Raw genomic sequence first — 20936 nt, 5'->3', positions numbered from 1 at the left:
CGGTAGCCGTTGTCTACCGAGGCCGTCGTTAAGGACGCCCGTAGACCGAGCGGGGCTGGAGTGCCAGCCATTCGTCGACCGCGCATTAAATCGCCGGCTTCGACTGGGCAGCCTTGGCGTCGTCGACCGTGCATTATATCTCCGGATTCGACTGTGTGACGTCGTGTTCCCTCTGTGCCGAACTACCGAGAGCCGCCGAGTACCGAAACTGGCGAACGCCTCAGCCGTGAGTGTGCCCTACGAAGTGAGACGCTTAATCTGTAACCGCCAGGTTTCTAGACTGCGAACTGGTAATCTTTTGTCGCCGTCGCCCGAACTTTGTATCTTTAGGAGAGAGTTTTGTATCTTGTACTGCTCGTCTCTGCAATGTTGTACTTCTTAACTCGTCCGGATAAATGTTCGTGCCCGTCGTCATAAAGATCTCAAGCGCCTGTCTCGTTTGTGCGACGCGAATCCCGAGGTCGTAGCCACGAATACCATCACAACTGGCGTCCGCAACAGGACCTCTTCTCTACCATCTCGAAGAGTGGAAAGGCTAGATTTCGGGATAAACGGAGACGATTCGAGTCATGGACATTGAGACGAAGTTAACGGCCTAGCGTGGACAATCGCACTGAACATGTCTGAAGACGAACATGACTGTCTACTAATAACTTCTAGACTGTGAACTGGTAATCTTTTGTCACCGTCGCCCGAACTTTGTATCTTTAGGAGAGAGTTTTGTATCTTGTTCTGCTCGTCCCTGCAATGTCGTACTTCTTAACTCGTCCGGATAAATGTTCGTGCCCGTCATCATAAAGATCTCAAGCGCCTGTCTCGTTTGTGCGACGCGAATCCCGAGATCGTAGCCACGAATACCATCCCAATTTGCTTGTAGTGCTGGTTATGCGTCCTGCCGGACCTTGTTTTCATCCGGATTTTCAGAAACGCTTTACGGATAATATTAGCGCTGTTACCAGCCACAGTCACAGCCCCCTTCCCCTCTACACAAACGTTAGCACCATCCAAGTACTATGCGAGAAACCTCTTCGCTTCAGTGGCAAGTTGTGAAGCTGTCGTTAAACTATGGTTTCTTGTTAAAAGGTTTCTGCAATTGTCACCATCGGCCATGCCTTACCTCGGAATGTTTGAAAAACTAGCAGCGAGATTTGTCAATGATGTTTTTCTAGCCTCTCTGTCCCCGAAACCTACACCATCTACGACATAAAGCTCGTACGATTTGTGCAAGGGATAGACGGAACAAATGATTACTAGAAGCCCCAACCGTCCTACCACCGCTACGCAAAGTGACGAGCGCAAGACGATCGAAGTAAGCCGTCATGAAAACTTCTTTGCGTTGAGGTTTTATCCCTCCTTGCCAAGATAAACCCCGCCTTAGCTCTGGACTCTGTATCAGGACGAAAACACCTGGTTCTATGAAGTATTGGCAGTTCTATTTGAGAACGTGCTGTAGTTTGCTGGGATCCACTTGGTGCCCAAGCAGAGTAAATGCACATTCCAATTCTCAGAAGGTTTGAAAGAAGGTGAAGCATACTCCGGCTCACCTTATTAAGAGTAAATAAAGTAGAAGTAATTATGCAGTGTTTTCTGCAAAATTCAATCAACCTACAACCAGTCTGGCAGAGTTCATATTTGCCAGAATTGCGAGAAGCAATGCTCTGAGTGAGCATGTCTAGAAAACTTCCCAGCCACCACAAAAACGTGTTTTTTAACAGCGTGTAAAAGAAATTTGTTTCCAGTTATCCGAGTTACGGTTTTAGTTGAACCAGGTCATACTGTAACTCCATAAAGAGCTCTACCCTTAACTAGAACTGTTTTCAACATTTCTACACACCACCGTTTCCTTTGACTGCACAATCTAACCTTTCAGACATTTTTTTGCTTACAAAGCATAACCTTCTATCTGTTACCAGCTGTAGTTATTAACCTGCAATAGGCACATCAATAATGCTTAAGCCTTGCCTTATCGACTCCTTGCAGCTCAAACAATTGACATCAATTAAAACGCTTCAGTGGCGCCTGCGTGGGTCAGTTTCGTATAGAACGCCACGCACGACATTTGTAAGCAATAGTCTCGTCGTCATATTAGAGGTATTGACGAATCGGAACAATCGACCCCGACAAAATCACCCTAACATTTACGAACACAGTGTTTTCCAACGAGGAACGCGGGACCAGTGCAAGGAACTAGTCATAGGTAAATGCAAAGCTACCCTCAGTAAAACGCTCAACACACGCGATATTGAATGAGCCCAGGAACTGGGATCTTTCACCCTCTCAAAAACAGGCCTATTGTTGCAAAGCATGCCCATTTCCAAGATAAAGGCCCAGTTCTTTTTACACAAATAAACTGAACAATACTACATTGACAATACCACCGCAGACCTCTACCAACACCCGATCGACGCACCAACAATCGGGATATTGTATTCATCAAAGCCGCGTCCGCACCCTCCAAGCTTACAAACCGAAAAGTACTCGTCAGTATCGTGACTTCCAGTTTTGACGCAACCACGCGAACGCCAGTTCCACGAACGCCATAGCAGTCTACTACAGCCACTGGTCCCTCTAATATAAACTTATTTTCATTTATTTATACTAGCATTAGGGACCTGTTACCCAAGCGCAGCGCGATTCCATGGACAGCCTGATCCAGGTAAGCGATTTGACCTCAGTCGTACTAACCGAAGCATGGCTTGTACGTCTATGTCGACTATGAATTACTTCCTCAATTCACTGAGCTTCAAATAAAAAAATTGGCCGCGTATCTGCTCCTTTCGTTGCAAATGTCGTCAAAAGACGATGCCCTTTATCGACTTTCACCAAGTAAATGCCTCCCTTCGCTTTCCCGCTCACCTCTCATGTTGTTCCTCTTGCGTCGCGCTCCTCCCAAGGTAAAGGCGCCAAAGGTTTGTTTAAATCACTTTAAATTTCCCGCGTTCTACTGCTCCAAACCGGGTGTCTCGATGCCAACGCTGCCGTACGGCGAAGACGCGCGTGAATCGAGGCGCCCTACTTCAACGTTTATACAACCGCGTTTCGCTGCTCCACGTGCGTTGCAATCAGAACGTGGAACCTATCTAGTGGAACCTTTCGTAACTGTTGCCGGTTGATTTCTTAAAATGGCGCCAGGAGCTATAGGGGCGCGGGCGACAGCAGGCGACGGCGGTGTGAATTTTTTTCTGCAGTTGATGAAGTATTTAATTTCGCAAAAGTCAAGCATGTTTGATTTTTAATAAAGGAGCACTGCAAATGTCACTTCTGTATTAATTTGTTGTCTTATATTTGCGTAATGTCATGTTCTTCTTCGACAATGTTGACAAGTATGAATATTACACAGGACTTAGACGGGTAGATTTAGCTGTGACTATACAAGACTATTGCGCAGGCATTGTTTTACTTCGGCTGGGTGGCTGAATCGAGTCACAGAAAGACAGACAGACATACAGACAGACCAAAATTTCTGGGTTTAAGTAGCCAAAGAAAGTAGCCATCGTCTTTAAAACAAATTACAGCACCTCCATTGATGCTGCTGAGATGCCGGAGAAGTGCCCTCACCTTTGTCCTCCTTCCCTGTGGCATCCCTGTCCTTGAGGAGCCCGAGCTCCCTGGCGAAGGAGTTGCCGTACCAGACGAGCAGCTCCTCGTAGGCCTCTATGGGCTTCCGCGTCCGGTAGTAGACAGCCCCCGCGCGTTCGAAGGCCACCACATTCTGCTCTGCTTCACTGGGGGCGCAGTTGACGTACCGCATCCAGTTGGACTTGTCTAGTGGGCGGGCGTCTACCAGGAAGCTCCGCCCAGCACCTCGCACCTGCGGCATGGTATCGGAATAGCAGTGTGCCGCAGTAGTTTAGGTACCTGCCAGCATATAACAATGTTCTCCCACTAATGACCTAAGCCATCAACAGCCCGCAGTCAGTCATAATTCTTCCGGCCACGTTCACCATCCGTACCTTCAGCCAAACATATCTTTGCTTCCTCATATAGGCCACCCTGTACTGACCTAAAATTGTTTCGATCCTGCAGTCTCAGAAATGTTCTTTGCCACACATTTCTTTAACTCATCTCTCCGTGCAGTTATCGGTCTTCCGCTACCTCAAGCCTGTGTCTCTAGGCATCCACTGCGCCTCCCTTATGCCCTGCGAGTCAGTCATTCCCAGTAGATCTAAAGCCCAACTTCATTTCGTTCTGTGTCACTGCACGACGCCACGCTGTCTCTCATTGTGCACTATCTAAAGAAAATATTCTTGAGCGAGCACTGTGGAGCCGCATCTGCCTCCCTCGACCCAACCAAGAACACGCCCCACATATATCATGTTCCCGAGTGGCCCACCAGCCTCATTCCAAGAACACAAAGGACCTTTTAAAATATCCAAGGCTGCAAACACCACCTACTTCCTACACCCGCATCCCCCTCGTTGGGGAGTTCTCAAGCCAAAATACTTGTGCCGCACAGGTGATATGACTGCAACTGCTGCCGGATGGCCAACACCCTGCACTCCATGGTGTGCGAGTGTAAGGGCGTCGCGAACTATCAGAGTTCCCCTCAGCGACACCGGGGCAGTGGGAGATCCTGCTAAACAGCGAGGTCCCCGAAATCGGGTGAGCAATAAACATTTTCCTACTTTATCTTGCCTATCTCTTGTTATTGCATTTAGCATGTATAAACCAAATTGGCTCCCTAATCTAAAAGGCTACTTTCCTATCCCTACACTTTGCTCCCTATGGTCTTCTTATTTCCAATTTTTTAACAGGTATGTGTTTCCGTCCGATAACCCTCGTTTAAAGAGGGCAACTATCAATGTTTGGGTAGAAAATTGGGTCTTTCAGCAGATCGCAGCGCCATGGAGTTCTCTGCAAATATCCAAGAATCTCGTCTCGCACCCGCCAGGCGTAGCCGTTGCCCTTGTCAACCGAGTCCACCCGGACGCCCTCGTATGGTCCAAAGTACAGCCTCTTTGGCAGGGGCTTGGCAGCGAACACGCCGTATTGGGCGCCCTTGATACTCGAGCGGCGGATGACCAGGCAGTCGGGCACCGTCTTGTTGGCGCGCTGGGGATCGCCCTCAGGGACCTGCACCGAAGACCACGGCACTGTTCAGGGCAGTGGACCGAAACGCTACTTCCCTTTTTCCTAGAGTTCCCAGCCGACTTCCTGCAAGCCATCAGGCTTAGAATGTGTACGTATGGTAGGTGAATCCATTTTTGCATACAACACCGAAGTGTCCTAAAATAAGGGGCGGAAAATTCTGATATAAAAATAATTTCCCTGTCGGCCCTGCGTAGAAACACTCGCATGAAGCCAGAGACCCTCGTTCACAGTGACCTATTATTCCACGTACGCTTGGGGTAGCTATAAATGTCAGAACTATATAAACACCGGGCAACCATTATCCTAATGGTTTCGTTTATTGAGAGTAGTGATTTTTTTCTTCTTAAGAAGTGACGCCATTGTTTGGTCCCAATGAGGGTAACTACTGATGTACGGGAATGTACCATTTTCATCATTCCTTTTCACTGTAGGATCAGGGACTCGTTCTCAAGAATAGGCGCAGGCATTTGGCCACCGTAATTCTAGAAGCCTGGTTTCCCATAATGACCTAGCAGGGTGATCCCGCTGGCACAAATAACGCGTTCTAGTCACGACAATGAGAGAGGGCTGCGCCTTATTGTAATCTGCATCCTCACAGCCCTCGAATATCTTTACCTTTCTCAGTGTTTGACCTCCTAATTTTCTACGACTAAAAAGTGACGAAAAGTGTGCCAGTACGCTGAAAGTGCGGTATAGTGGCCTGACGACGCTGCCACTCGCCGCAAAATCTTACAGTCGCGTTCAAACTGGCTGGGTGTAGAGTCTACCCTCCTGACAATTCTACGTCCCTCTTACCCTGTCTTGGTTCTGCATTAGAAACGTAAAAGAGGACATTTGGCCTTCCTGAATTCCCAAGTTACAAAACGGAGTTGCATGTTTCTCACTTCCCTACACGCCCACGCTTTCACGCACACATGCACGCACGCACACCCACACACACGCCACCGCACCCACACACGCACAGAGACACGCGAAAGAACACACACCCAAACACATCCACCCACACACACGAACGCACGCACACGCACACACACCCTCACACACACACACACGCACGCACTCACACGCACCCGCACACACAGAGCACGAATATGAAGAGAACGTCCGGCTCATTTGCTTACGCAAAAAAGCGTGATTTAGGCGGGCGCTACGAATACCTGGAAGGGTCAGTTCTTATCCAGGCAGCGTATAATACAGGAAGTGCATTCAACCTACCGGGGTGTCCTCGACGTGCGTCAAGGGGCCGTGGACGGGGCAGTCGCCAGGGTAGTCCTGGTCGCAGTCTTCGCAGACTATACGTCAAGGTTGGAACAGGCATTGTTGACAATCCAGTGGTAATTTCAAAAAAAGCACAAACACTTCCTTTCCAGAGTTACGCAGTTTCTTTCCTTTCTAATATGTTGTATATTACTTTCAAACCATCAAATGCTGCAATTCAGCTGCCCTAGTCGTGATTCAACACGGCTTGGCAAGATATATTCTATTGCCCGCGTTCAAAACGTCTGCCCTTCATTACGTTAAATTCTCCTAAGGCACCTTGAGCGACACTGATTATCAATTGTACGAACGCATGGCAAGAGAGGGACGTCGCGGAAATAATGCTTAATGTCAACGGAGACACCATATATAAGCGGCAGGTTGCCGGTACTTTGAGTGATTGTATCCATTCAGAGCCAAAGAATACTATTGGAGCGCGCGACATAGCATAATTCTAGCTGGGACCTGTGCCAATAATGTCTTTAAAGCATAACGTGTTACGTCGGTTTGATAAGATCCCGTTTTATAAGGTCGCTGAGATATGTGAAGAGTAAAGAGATATGTGAAGAATAAATTATGCCTTTGCAATTGCTTAATCACTGTCCGAGTTTTTGCAAAAAACCCTTGTTTTTTTCCTCGCAGCGAGCTTGTACTTGAACCACAACTGAACTCAATAAAATGCTGACAAACAGGCGCCATCTGCTTTGCTATGTGAGGAAAGATTATTTCTGCCGCCAAAAAATTGCTCAAGTGATACGACGATCTTATAAGGCCACACATTGCGTAAAACTATTTTTTTAATTTTTAGGAACATTTGGAGATAATGCACAACAAATAAAATGGCTATCTACCCGTACTTCCCACAGAGACAGCGTTTTGTTGCGGTTGTGAATATAACCAAGTGGATGAGCGAGAACCTGGGTTTAATTGTGCAGTCCTTGGAATTACATTTTGCGAAGTTCGGGTTAAAGCAGAGAACACTCACAGAGGTACTCAGAACCGGAGTCGTCGCCATCGCCCTCGGTGTAGTCCACGACCTTTCGGCTGCGCCTCGGGTAGCGATGCCCACTCGATGCTACGCCTGCTGGGGCTGCGATACACGAGCATGCACAACGAGCAAGGGGAAAGTATGCCAGCTTCTTCTACCCATGAAATTACCTGTGGGCATTTCATCTACAGTGTAATGTTGTTAAAGCATATCACCAAGTGCCGTCTCTTATTCGGTTGAACTTAGGGCGACAGGCCGAATAAATAGGCCACTGCTTTCGGTATACAGTTGAATGTACCACATTCTACGATACCACAGTGGAGTGTACTGGTTGTATTTCTCTCATTTTTATGCCCTTTTTGTGACTACTTTTTCTCCTCTAGAGAAATTTTATTGTTTTTTTGCATTATCTTTGCAATGTTCTTTCAGTTTATCGATGTTGCCAACGTACAAAACTCACGCCATTGTTGTAGTTTTCTGACGCAAAAATGTTCTGTACTACATACATCACAATACGGACTGACTCCCAACCCCCCTGCCGTCTCTACACCACGGGTTGTATCACGAACCTCTTCCTAAGCATCGCGTCCTAACGGCCGACACTACCAAACACCCGAATCGTATGAATCCCGGGACATTTATCTCTTCCCGGGAATTATGTGCCTCAAGTCACTGCCCGCGCCTTAACCTAGCGGCCATTCCTAGAGGGGATGAATCACCTCCCACACTCAGACATGCACCCTTTACCTCGCACATACGCCAATATGCTCTCCGACTACCATCAGTCCCTCCACCTGTACCCACTATCTCCCCCCTCCCTTCCAATCGCGAACGCACGCATCTGGCGCCACCTACACAACACCAGGGCGTACAACTACCAACATCTACGCCACATATCTCTGACGCTACAATCCCTATACTCCAAACACTGCAAATCCCCATTAATAACACTCTACTTGGTAAGGCGGTGTCCTACTAACCGCTAACCACCCACTCATGCAACCCACGACCAGTCGGAGGGCCTGCTGCAGAGCGGCCAGCTCAAGGACCAGGCTGCACTGGTCGAACGGGCTGGGTCAGCGGCCGTAGCATGTGTCCTACCGGAATATACTGGCCACCCATACCCGTTTTCTTAATCACCCTTCTTCAGCCTCCCCCGTTTTCAGAAAAATGTTTAGTCTATCTCTCTTCTGATTTCCACCCTACACAATCCCCCCTTGAATTCCCACACGGTCATTTAGAGTATTTAATTGAATAAATAATCAAATAAATAAATACCCTTACAACAACGTAGATAAAAACTAACGCACCCTCAAAGCGGCGAAATCCGACACAAGACGAGTCACTACAGCCACATCAATGAAGTCCTATCACCTGGGATGAAGTAAGCACAGTTGTCACTTCATTTACGGACATGCCGCTCTCCCTCGGTTCCCGGAGACTGCAAATGCGTGTCACGCACCTCAGCCTGCGAGATTCTCACTATGCAAAGTCTGTTGCACTCACCGCCAACCTGCCCCGGTGAGCCGCCGTCATCGCTTTCCTCCTCGTAGCGGATCTCCTTGCGGTCACGCTTGGGATAGCGCTGTGCCGCTGCTTCTCTGAGACCAGGTTCTGCCAAGGGGAACATACGAAGGGGTACAGTTGAATATCATCCACCTAACCTGTGCATTCCACGGGTGCAAGAACTGCATGCAGGTCCCGTAATTCCTAGACAGGTTAAATATACTGCACAAGAGCGTAGATTTCCGCAATCGATGGATAATGTAACTGCAGCAGTTTCGCCTCTAGAAGACGATTTCCATATTCCCATCGCAGTATTCCTTGATGTCTAATCTGCGTCAAATGAGTTTTTCTTGGTGCGGTCCCATTATCCCTCGATGCTCTTGGTCTCGATTGAAAACGTTACGCGTGGACAGAAAGGTACCTGCAAAAGCGAAAACTCTTTATGTGCACTCCAAACCGCCCAACTTCGTACTATGCTATGCAAAAAAGAGTCTCAAGGAGACGTATTGAGCCCTCTCCTGTTCCACCTGTCACTTAAAAACCTACAGCAAGCCCTCCTGCCTGGCGTACATTTCACGCTCTGAATGTGAACATCTTACCAGAACACTGTGTGGTTGGGTTAAACTTTAGGAACAGGCAGATACACCAAATAAGTGCGTTTATTGAAAGCAGTCCCAATGTTTTGGAGCCTACTCGGCTCATTCATCAGTGAGACTAGAAGCAACAGTTATATCAGGTGTCTTCGTTTTCTTTTTTCTTTTACTTGTATGTTTTCTTTTCCTTGTATGTTAAATAAGCCTCAACATGGATTGTGCCTGAAAGAAGGTGCATTTAGTTTGTTAGTTTGTAGACTGTACCAAGCTTAGTAAATGCTCTGCAGGCACTGTAACTGCACACAAGCGAACACGCAACGCTTCGCTGGCTGCTACGCTAGTAGAAAATGTAAGAACAAATAGAGGCGGGAAAAAAGGTCAGCGAAGTAACATAGGTACTAAGGAATTAAAATCAACCGGAACGTTTATTTTACTTCTTACAACCAAGCTACGGGAGCACGTTTCGCTTTGGGTGAACTAGCAGAGCGGCCAGGTGCACGACCACACTTTTGCTCTCTTTTTTCGTTCATAAGGTTTCGTAGCGCTAGCAATAAGTTGTTGCGGCAATTTTGGGGACGCTACTACTGCGGAAGCCTTATTTAAAAAATAGTCATCTAAGCTACTGGGAATGGAAAACTAAAAAAACAGGCTATACAATATATACCTTACATTTCCATCCCCGACAGCGGTGGGGCTAAGGCAGAATGGTCTGAAGCATGGGTGGTCGAATCCTGAGTCAGGCTTGGGTTTTTTTTATTTGTACTTAGTGATGTTTTGTATACAGAATTCGCCATTTTTCACTGCCGCCGTCACTGCTCCACGAGCGAACTGGCCGACTGAATCTGGCGTTCTGGCGAGTTCTCTTTGGGGTGCTGTTGCACCGACTTTTTGTGGGCAGTGCCGAGTAAGGCGACATTCGGTCTGGCGCGAACACGGCTTTTACGCCACAGGGACGAGGCAGGCAAGCTCCAGAGGGGGTAGTGAAGCGCCTTGCTGTTTTGCGCCCCGATGACGACGAGGGCGTTCAGCCACTGCAGCCACGCATCGCTCGCTTGCATCGTCGCAACCCTTGCCGCGCACAATCATCATCATAGCCCTCGTGGCTGGTTCTTGTTGACTCCTTGGTGGAGAACGCCGGAATAAAGGCTGCCCTGCCTTAGCCCTACTTTCCTCTCTCAAGTGTTTGCCAAACTAAGAAATTAACTCGCTATACGATACCTAATTATTATTTCAATACCCGACAGCGCTGGGCTATAACGGAATGGCGTTGAGAATAGGGTGCAGTGTGTCGCAATTAGCAAGATCGAATCTGTGGTTAGGCGTAGCTTTTTTCGTGATTATGTCGCACTTAACAACGTTTTCTGCAATGAATAAACCATTTTCCCCTGCAATGTTCATCGCTTCATACGCGAGTTGACAGACTGACACCGACGCGCTGGCGAGTTCTCGTCGTGGTGTTGAGATAAGCACGGACTGCTCGCACGCACAGTGCCGAATCAGCCGACTCTCGACCAGGTGCGACTCTCGGCTGTGTCTAACGACACAGGGAGGACACACGCAAGCTCCAAGGGGTGCGGGGGCGAAGCGCCACGCAGCTGTGCGTCTCCAATGACGCGGAGGATGTTCAGCCATGCACACACGCATCGTTCGCTTTCATGGCATTCCTTGCATGGCGCCATCATCCCCTTCTCCTCCTCCCACTTATCATCATCATCATCATCATCATAATCGGGGTTGGATCTGTTCAATGCTTGGTCTGGAACGCCGAAATAAACGGAGCCCTGCCTTAGCCCTGCTCTCTCCTCTCTCAAGTAAATACCAAGAATGTTGTTGCACATAGTCTTAATGGAAACTGATTTGAACTAAAATATTTGACATCGCCTAATCCCATAGCAATCCGAATACGCGTTATTGCTGTTGTAGCGGCCACCGCTATTTCTACGTGGTATTTTTGATTCCTTGAGCTAATATAGTTTAAATACTTCTTTGTCGACTCGGTAAATGATGCACACTCTATTTATATGATCCAGTGTATAGAATGCAAAAAAAAACAGAGGTTTTACAAATTCAGTTTAGTGTACCTTTAAGTTTTAATACATGAAATTAAATGAATCCTGATCTAGGTATCCACACATTCTCACCCTACGAAAATACTTCTCACCCAAGCTTTATTAATAAATTTTACAGATATATCAGAAACTGAAATGCTGTGTCTGACTACTTCCGAACTAAAACTACTTTCCCTTGGCACTCTTCTCCCCAGTAAAAGAATCATCCGAAAAGGTGTAATTTTAAAAAATCCACTCGACGTCCTGCAATTTCTGTGATACAAAAACAACAAAAAAGAACCGACGCCACTCACCCTTTTTGCCCCTGGTCTTTGCAGGGCCTCGGGAACCAGTCCCCTTGTTCTTTGGACGGGGCCCACGGGCCGTTTTCTTCCTCATGGCTTTTTTCGCTTCTGCGGTTGCTCCATCGCAAGCAGCATTGGAGTCCGCAAGGGGCGCCTATGCAACAAATACACGCGGGTGAATGGCATCTGAGTATATCTGCAGATATCGTCGTTTTTCTAAAATAGAGAAACTTCTGAATTGTGTAAGCGGTACTACTAGAATTTCCAGCAACTTGTAACAATGGCATAGAATTACAACATTTACGTAGAAAGACATATCCGTTAGTTAGACTTACATCGTGCATGTATATATATATATATATATATATATATATATATATATATATATATATATATATATATATATATATATATATATATATATATATATATAGGGTTTGGAAATGAGGGGCTCGTTAGGAAATGCACAAAGAAAATGCCAGCAGTCTACAACGCCAAAGAATGCATTGGGGAATGGTTAGACAATTTTTTTTACCGTTAGTGACGTTACATTATTATTTTACATTATTATTAATTCCGTGAGAAAGAAAGAAAAACACGCGCCCAGAGTGGGGACCGAACCAATGACGCGGAGGTTCGAAAGGCGTGGGTTCGGTCCCCACTCTGGGCGCGTGTTTTTCTTTCTTTCTCACGTAATTAATAATAATGTAAAATAATAATGTAACGTCACTAACGGTAAAAAAATTTGTCTAACCATTCCCCAATGCATTCTTTGGCGTTGTAGACTGCTGGCATTTTCTTTGTGTGTGTATATATATATATATATATATATATATATATATATCTATATATATATATATATATATATATATATATATATATATATATATATATATATATATATATATATATATATATATCTATATATATATATATATATATATATATATATATATATATATATATATATATATATATATATATATATATATATATATATATATATATATATATATAGTCAGGGCTTCTTGCTAGGCATGTGAACATTGGTAATTTCAAACACTGCGAAATGGAGTTCTTTTGATCATACCTGAAACCTTTTGGGTGGATCCGGAGGCAACTTACTTGCGCCCGCATCTGTAATGTAGACCCATTAACAAAATATAAAATCCAGGAACGATGCCTGAAACAGAACTCTTCATCGAAGGCATGGAACAAAGAAAAAATTTCAGTGAAGCTCTAATGACACTTTAAGTGTATCCGGAAACTCAATTATAAAAGGTATTTTGGCGCACACTCGCCACAGTCAGGCCCTTTCGTTGCTTCTTCTGCCTTCTTGGTTTTTAGCCTGCTGCCTTTATGTGCCCCGAAATCAACAAAGAATGTCGGAATTCGGTGAGGAATACTCACCGGCCAACGACACTCGCCCAACCGACATCGCTGACTCGCCTAACTATGCAACCCTATGCAGTCGTCGAAACCAAGCAACCTTCTTCCCCGCAGCCACAAGCAGCTACGTACTTCCAGCTGTAGCGGAAACTACGGCATTAGCGCTCACGCATACAGAATGCTAGCTTCGACTGCCTCACCATTACCACCGACTAATGGCGGGCCTGCCGAAGTTACCTTCTTGGAAGAATTCCCCACCTGCCCTCAAGCTTCGACAGGGCTGAGAATACCCTCTACCATCGCCCGTACTCCATTTCACGCCTCCTTACCTGTAAATGAAGCAGCACACGCTGCGGCCCACGAAGTCAACTACTGGGCGCCTTAGACGAGGCCGAAGACTTGCCCACCACGAAAGACACGCGACACCCATTGCCAGCCACCTACTGGGATACCTTATCGCACTGCCGACACACCCACCGAGAACACTATCCTCCACACCAACCTCTGCGAAAAAATAATCCCGCATCTGGCGGCATCTACAAACAAATTCCCATTTTCACCGTCGTGTCCCAAATTTCTCACAGCCGTGTCACCAAAAATTCCCCGCATTTCCCCGAGGGGAAGAATGTGAAAGTACGAATGCACGAGTTGAATTTGCGCGGTTCGGTAATATTCGCGAAAGAGAGATCACACACACATACACAACTACAAAGAAAGAAAGATGCATTTATTCACAGACACCTATTTGTGTTGTCGTTGTACTTGATTGCTAGGTCGGATCTCAGCTTTGAAATTTCGTGTCAGTACTCCTTTAAGCGGGTGCATTAGCCCTTCTCACGCCCGATTCCTGGTCAATCCCCCACGTGGGTATGTGCCATGTCAGCGGCCAGGCAGCGCGCGCCCATCTCCCCCCGTTGCCAAGGAAGACGAGGAGATTCCTGGCCAATCCCCCACGTGGGTATGCTATGCGGACATCGCCGGTGGACGCAGGTTCAGGGTCGCTTAAGAAGTGCATTCGCACTTAAAATTTCTGCCCTGACTGCTCCACCCCAGCCACAAACCACCACCTCGTATTTGTCTGCCCAAACCACCGCTCCCCCCTCTTCTCAGGTACTCCAGAGCAGAGGGAATGCGCGATGAACAGCTTGAAATATGCAGTACCAGCAAAAACGCATCAACTGGGCCACCCGAGCAGCGAAACACGCGGCTTCAAGCACTGTGAAGGCCGCCAATTTGTGTAAATTAAAAAAAAAACTCCTCATTCTTCCTCTAGCATTAACTCCTTTAGATTCACAATGCTCATGAAAACAGCTACTCCGAAATATTCGAATTCGCCGTTGTTTGTTTTTGCTTAAATAGCCTCCACCCCTCTTCTGCCCGCTTTAGGAATACCTCCGAAGAAGTCAGCAGCCATGCACTATATAATAATAGTTGGCTCAGTTTGGACGTGTGTTGTAGTCAACAAATTGTTTTTTTTTTCTCGTTCCCCTTTGGGAAATAACCTTTCAAAACACGCAGTTGCTCTCACCTTTGGGAAGTGAACGTACAACAAAAACACTCCGAAGTGAATTTCCTGGACATGGAGGTTCCCCGGCTCGACGGGGGACATCCCGTGAGGCAAGGTTTTGTACAAGCTTGAAATATTGCGGAAAATCAGCTTCCGATTCCAAGCCGTGAAATTCAGTGGAAACTGCCGAAACAAGTTCGTTCCATCTGCGCTTACTCTGTTGCAAACGGTGCCGGAAACGACTGTGTTTATGGCAACCCTTCTTCCCAACTTCCGTCAATTCTTCCTTACCACCCACCCTTATTGCTCCCAGTAGGCTCCACTCCCCTCCTCTGCTACCTGCTTTCATTTAACTTGTCTTTTATGCCTTCCTCTCCCTGCGATTACACCCTCCGCCTTTTCTATCTATGTGCCTCTCAATTTTCTTTCTTTCGTCGCTTTCTCACTCTTCCTTCCTCTCCCCTCCCCCTTCTCTCCCACCCACCTCCCCCGCCCATTTCACCCTACCTTCCTGTGTAAGCACTCTTCCCAAGACTAGTTTCATTCTTTCGTCGCTTTCTCACTCTTCCTTCCTCATCCCCTACTGCACTTTTCTCCTACACACCTCCCGCTCCCCTTTCGTCTTGCCTTCCTGTGGACGCACTCTTCCCAACACTCGTTTCATTCTTTCGTCGCTTTCTCACTCTTCCTTCCTCTTCCCCTACTCCCCTTTTCTCCTACCTACCTTCCCCTCCCCTTTCGCCCTACCTTCCTGTGTACGCACTCTTCCCAACACTCGTTTCATTCTTTCGTAGCTTTCACACTCTTTCTTTCTCTTCCCCTCCCGCTTTTCTCCTACCCGCCTCCAGCTCCCCTTTCGACCTACCTTCCTGTGTACGCACTCTTCCCAACACTCGTTGCATTCATCGTCGCTTTCTCAATGTTCCTTCCTACTCGCGTACTCCCCTTTTCTCATATCCACCTCCTCCTCCCCTTTCGCCCTACCTTCCTGTGTACGCACTCTTCCCAACACTCGTTTCATTCTTTCGTCGCTTTCTCAATGTTCCTTCCTCTTCGCCTCTCCCCTTTTCTCCTACCCACCTACTCCTCCACTTTCGCCCTACCTTACTGTGTACGCACTCTTCCCAACACTCGTTTCATTCTTTCCTCGCTTTCTCACTGTTCCATCGTCTTCGCCTCCCCCCTTTTCTCCTACCCACCTCCTCCTCCCCTTTCGCCCTACCTTCCTGTGTACGCACTCTCCCCAACACTCGTTTCATTGTTTTTCGCTTTCTCACTCTTCCTTCCTCTTCCCCTACTCCCCTTTTCTCCTGCCCACATCCTCCTCCCCTTTCGCCCTACCTTCCTGTGTACGCACTCTTCCCAACACTCGTTTCATTCTTTCGTCGCTTTCTCACTGTTCCTTCCTCTTCGCCTCTCCCCTTTTCTCCTACCCACCTCCTCCTCCCCTTTCGCCCTACCTTCCTGTGTGCGCACTCTTCCCAACACTCGTTCATTCTTTCGTCGCTTTCTCACTGTTCCTTCCTCTTCGCCTCTCCCCTTTTCTCCTACCCACCACCTCCTCCCCTTTCGCCCTACCTTCCTGTGTACGCACTCTCCCCAACACTCGTTTCATTGTTTTTCGCTTTCTCACTCTTCCTTCCTCTTCCACTACTCCCCTTTGCTCCTGCCCACCTCCTCCTCCCCTTTCGCCCTACCTTCCTGTGCACGCACTCTTCCCAACACTCGTTGCATTCTTTCGTCGGTTTCTCACTCTTCCTTCTCTTCCCCTCCCCTCTTTTCTCATAACCACCTCCTCCTCCCCTTTCGCCCTACCTTCCTGTGTACGCACTCTTCCCAACACTCGTTTCAATCTTTCGTCGCTCTCTCACTCGTCCTTCTCTTCCCCTCCCCCTTTTTCATATCCACCTCCTCCCCTTTCGCCCTACCTTCCTGTGCACGCACTCTTCCCAACACTCGTTTCATTCTTTCGTCGCTTTCTCACTCTTCCTTCTCTTCCCCTCCCCCTTTTCTCATATCCACCTCCTCCTCCCCTTTCGCCTACCTTCCTGTGTATTCACTCCTCCCAACACTCGTTCCATTCTTTCGTCACTTTCTCACTCTTCCTTCCTCTTCCCCTACTCCCCTTTTCTTCTACCCACCTTCTCCTCCCCTTTCGCCCTACCTTCGTGTGTACGCACTCTTCCCAACACTCGTTTCATACTTTCGTCCCTTCCTCACTCTTCATTCCTCTTCCCTCCTCCTTTCCTCCTACCCACCTCCTCCTCCCCTTTCGCCCTACCTTCCTGTGTACGCACTCTTCCCAACCCTCGTTCATTCTTTCGTCGCTTTCTCACTGTTCCTTCCTCTTCGCCTCTCCCCTTTTCTCCTACCCACCACCTCCTCCCCTTTCGCCCTACCTTCCTGTGTACGCACTCTCCCCAACACTCGTTTCATTGTTTTTCGCTTTCTCACTCTTCCTTCCTCTTCCCCTACTCCCCTTTTCTCCTGCCCACCTCCTCCTCCCCTTTCGCCCTACCTTCCTGTGTACGCACTCTTCCCAACGCTCGTTTCATTCTTTCGTCAGTTTCTCACTCTTCCTTCTCTTCCCCTCCCCTCTTTTCTCATAACCACCTCCTCCTCCCCTTTCGCCCTACCTTCCTGTGTACGCACTCTTCCCAACACTCGTTTCAATCTTTCGTCGCTCTCTCACTCGTCCTTCTCTTCCCCTCCCCCTTTTTCATATCCACCTCCTCCCCTTTCGCCCTACCTTCCTGTGTACGCACTCTTCCCAACACTCGTTTCAATCTTTCGTCGCTCTCTCACTCTTCCTTCTCTTCCCCTCCCCCCTTTTCTCATATCCACCTCCTCCTCCCCTTTCGCCCTACCTTCCTGTGTACGCACTCTTCCCAACACTCGTTTCAATCTTTCGTCGCTCTCTCACTCTTCCTTCTCTTCCCCTCCCCTCTTTTCTCATAACCACCTCCTCCTCCCCTTTCGCCCTACCTTCCTGTGTACGCACTCTTCCCAACACTCGTTTCAATCTTTCGTCGCTCTCTCACTCTTCCTTCTCTTCCCCTCCCCCCTTTTCTCATAACCACCTCCTCCTCCCCTTTCGCCCTACCTTCCTGTGTACGCACTCTTCCCAACACTCGTTTCATTATTTCGTCGCTTTCTCACTCTTCCTTCTCTTCCCCTCCCCCCTTTTCTCATAACCACCTCCTCCTCCCCTTTCGCCCTACCTTCCTGTGTACGCACTCTTCCCAACACTCGTTTCATTCTTTCGTCGCTTTCTCACTCTTCCTTCTCTTCCCCTCCCCTCTTTTCTCATAACCACCTCCTCCTCCCCTTTCGCCCTACCTTCCTGTGTACGCACTCTTCCCAACACTCGTTTCATTCTTTCGTCGCTTTCTCACTCTTCCTTCTCTTCCCCTCCCCCCTTTTCTCATAACCACCTCCTCCTCCCCTTTCGCCCTACCTTGCTGTGTACGCACTCTTCCCAACACTCGTTTCCTTCTTTCGTCGCTTTCTCACTCTTCCTTCTCTTCCCCTCCCCTCTTTTCTCATAACCACCTCCTCCTCCCCTTTCGCCCTACCTTCCTGTGTACGCACTCTTCCCAACACTCGTTTCAATCTTTCGTCGCTCTCTCACTCTTCCTTCTCTTCCCCTCCCCCCTTTTCTCATATCCACCTCCTCCTCCCCTTTCGCCCTACCTTCCTGTGTATTCACTCCTCCCAACACTCGTTCCATTCTTTCGTCACTTTCTCACTCTTCCTTCCTCTTCCCCTACTCACCTTTTCTTCTACCCACCTTCTCCTCCCCTTTCGCCCTACCTTCGTGTGTACGCACTCTTCCCAACACTCGTTTCATTCTATCGTCGCTTTCTCACTCTTCCTTCTCTTCCCCTCCCCCCTTTTCTCATATCCACCTCCTCCTCCCCTTTCGCCCTACCTTCCTGTGTATTCACTCCTCCCAACACTCGTTCCATTCTTTCGTCACTTTCTCACTCTTCCTTCCTCTTCCCCTACTCACCTTTTCTTCTACCCACCTTCTCCTCCCCTTTCGCCCTACCTTCGTGTGTACGCACTCTTCCCAACACTCGTTTCATTCTTTCGTCGCTTTCTCACTCTTCCTTCTCTTCCCCTCCCCCCTTTTCTCATATCCACCTCCTCCTCCCCTTTCGCCCTACCTTCCTGTGTGTTCACTCCTCCCAACACTCGTTCCATTCTTTCGTCACTTTCTCACTCTTCCTTCCTCTTCCCCTACTCACCTTTTCTTCTACCCACCTTCTCCTCCCCTTTCGCCCTACCTCCGTGTGTACGCACTCTTCCCAACACTCGTTTCATTCTTTCGTCGCTTTCTCACTCTTCCTTCTCTTCTCCTCCCCCCTTTTCTCATAACCACCTCCTCCTCCCCTTTCGCCCTACCTTCCTGGGTACGCACTCTTCCCAACACTCGTTTGATTCTTTCGTATCTTTCTCACTCTTCCTTCCTCTTCCCCTACTCCCCTTTTCTCCTACCCACCTCCCCCTCCCCTTTCGCCCTACCTTCCTGTGCACGCACTCTTCCCAACACTCGTTGCATTCTTTCGTAACTCTCTCACTTTTCCTTCCTTTTTCCCTACTCCCCTTTTCTCCTACCCACTTCCCCCGCGTCTTTCACCCTCCTTCCTGTGTAAGCACTCTTCCGAATACCTTACCACTTTTTGTCCCCTTTCCTTCTCCCCCACTCGGTCATGTGGCCGACCTGCAGGTATCGTGGCCTAAGTGTGGGACAGTAAGTGGTTCACCAGTAGCCCCCAATGCCACTGAGTGACTCCGTAACTTGTAGGCCCCGTGTACTGTCTCTGGCTGATCCCAGAATCAACGCCACGCAAACAATGACTCACATAACCTACGCGAAGGCTGCCGTGGAGCTGTGCTAATGCAACAGGCACCCTGCTTTCCTCTTATATTTTCATCAAGCGATAAGTATCCTGGCTTTAAAAGGCTTAAAGTAGACGACCGAAACACTTCGGAGAAACTTCTAGTGAAATATGGACACAGGTGAAGCAATATGTAATGTTTGATATCGCGTGAACTGAGTGAAATTGAATCCTGTTCAAATAGAAACACTTGCCTTCTGCGAATGTCCGGGAGCCATCTCGTACATGGGGCTTCTGTGCAGAAGGCTTGGCCTTCAGGAACTCGGGAATTGGTGGCGTCAGACCTGCGGTTGAAGACATTTCATTAGCAATTATAGGCTTTTAAAGAGAGATGCGGTATAAAGATAGCCACAGATCGGCCAAAGTGGCGAAACCAAAGGAACTGACCCTGTTTATTTATTGTATGTGTAGCTTTCTCCTACAGCTGAAAAACGTCAATAGGGAACATGCGAGTTCGTGGGTCATCTCTGTGGTTGCCCTGAGACCCTGGATATGCCTGTTCTCAAAATATGCACCATAAACACGTGCAAGAATAGAGCTTATCCCTTAAAAGTTGCAAGAGAGAACGATTTGTGTGAAGAACAGGCCAGGGTGAAAAGCGCATCAATTGGGGTCACTTACCGACGTTTAGCATAAGCTCGTAGTTGACTTTTATATTTGCGTAGCGATACTTGGCGAAGTCTGGAAGGTTCTCCCACTCATCATCGGTGAAATACGGTCGTATCTTCTCAATGTCAACTTCTGTGGTCATTTTGGAAAGCGTAAACAGGTGACCTGAACGGAGCTGAGTTGAAGGTCTGTCTGCCGCCGTACAAAGTATCGTCTGCTCTGCCGCGGAGCTTTTTACATGAAACAAAATTACCAAAGACTGCAAAGAATGACACCAAAAACATTATATATTACATTTTTTAGTTGTTAAGCATTTTTTAGTGCCGTTACCTAAATTTAAATTTAATAATTGGTGACCCTATGTTTGTGCTCGCCACCTGGCGTCCGTCGCGAGCATCGCCCTAATCAGATCGGCTTCCCGACTTGGCGCTTGCCCGACTTCGTGGCGTGCCGTGGCCCGTCGTGTGGCCGGGTTAGTGTTGGTCGTCGTAACTGCGTAGTTGTCGTGATACAATTAAAAATACCCCGAAGACGAAAACGCGGAGGTGTAAGAAGTTTTGTTGGTGCACTTCTGCGTGTCGGCAGGATGTAAGCACAGCAGTGCATCCTTTTAACGCTTCCCGCGAGAAGCAGACGACGCGCTTCGCACAGCGTTGTGGCACTGAACGTACGGATTGTGAAAAATGTGACGTGCGTATTGCAAGTTTGCCAAAAGCAATTCGCTCAAAACGACTACTGT

The 20936-nt window shown here is 47.9% G+C and overlaps 1 protein-coding gene across 1 annotated transcript in view; it reads right to left on the bottom strand.

The window, feature by feature from the left end:
- LOC144141807 (histone-lysine N-methyltransferase PRDM9-like) overlaps window positions 1-20339 on the bottom strand; it is a 29984-nt gene extending 9645 nt beyond the window's left edge. Inside the window, exons 1-7 of the mRNA XM_077673300.1 lie at window positions 20210-20339; window positions 19783-19872; window positions 8843-8950; window positions 7334-7438; window positions 6307-6383; window positions 4885-5073; window positions 3559-3811 (exon numbers count right to left, since the gene is read on the bottom strand). Coding sequence (XP_077529426.1) covers window positions 3559-3811; window positions 4885-5073; window positions 6307-6383; window positions 7334-7438; window positions 8843-8950; window positions 19783-19872; window positions 20210-20339 — 952 coding nt within the window. The remainder of the gene's footprint in view (window positions 1-3558; window positions 3812-4884; window positions 5074-6306; window positions 6384-7333; window positions 7439-8842; window positions 8951-19782; window positions 19873-20209) is intronic.
- Between the last annotated feature and the right edge of the window lie 597 nt (window positions 20340-20936).

This window comes from Haemaphysalis longicornis, unplaced genomic scaffold (assembly GCF_048455015.1).
Source record: "Haemaphysalis longicornis isolate Haplotype H1 unplaced genomic scaffold, Haemaphysalis longicornis Haplotype H1 scaffold_6, whole genome shotgun sequence".
Lineage (NCBI taxonomy): Eukaryota > Metazoa > Arthropoda > Arachnida > Ixodida > Ixodidae > Haemaphysalis > Haemaphysalis longicornis.
Note: the sequence above shows the minus strand (reverse complement) of the source record. Positions and strands in the feature narration are given on the sequence as shown.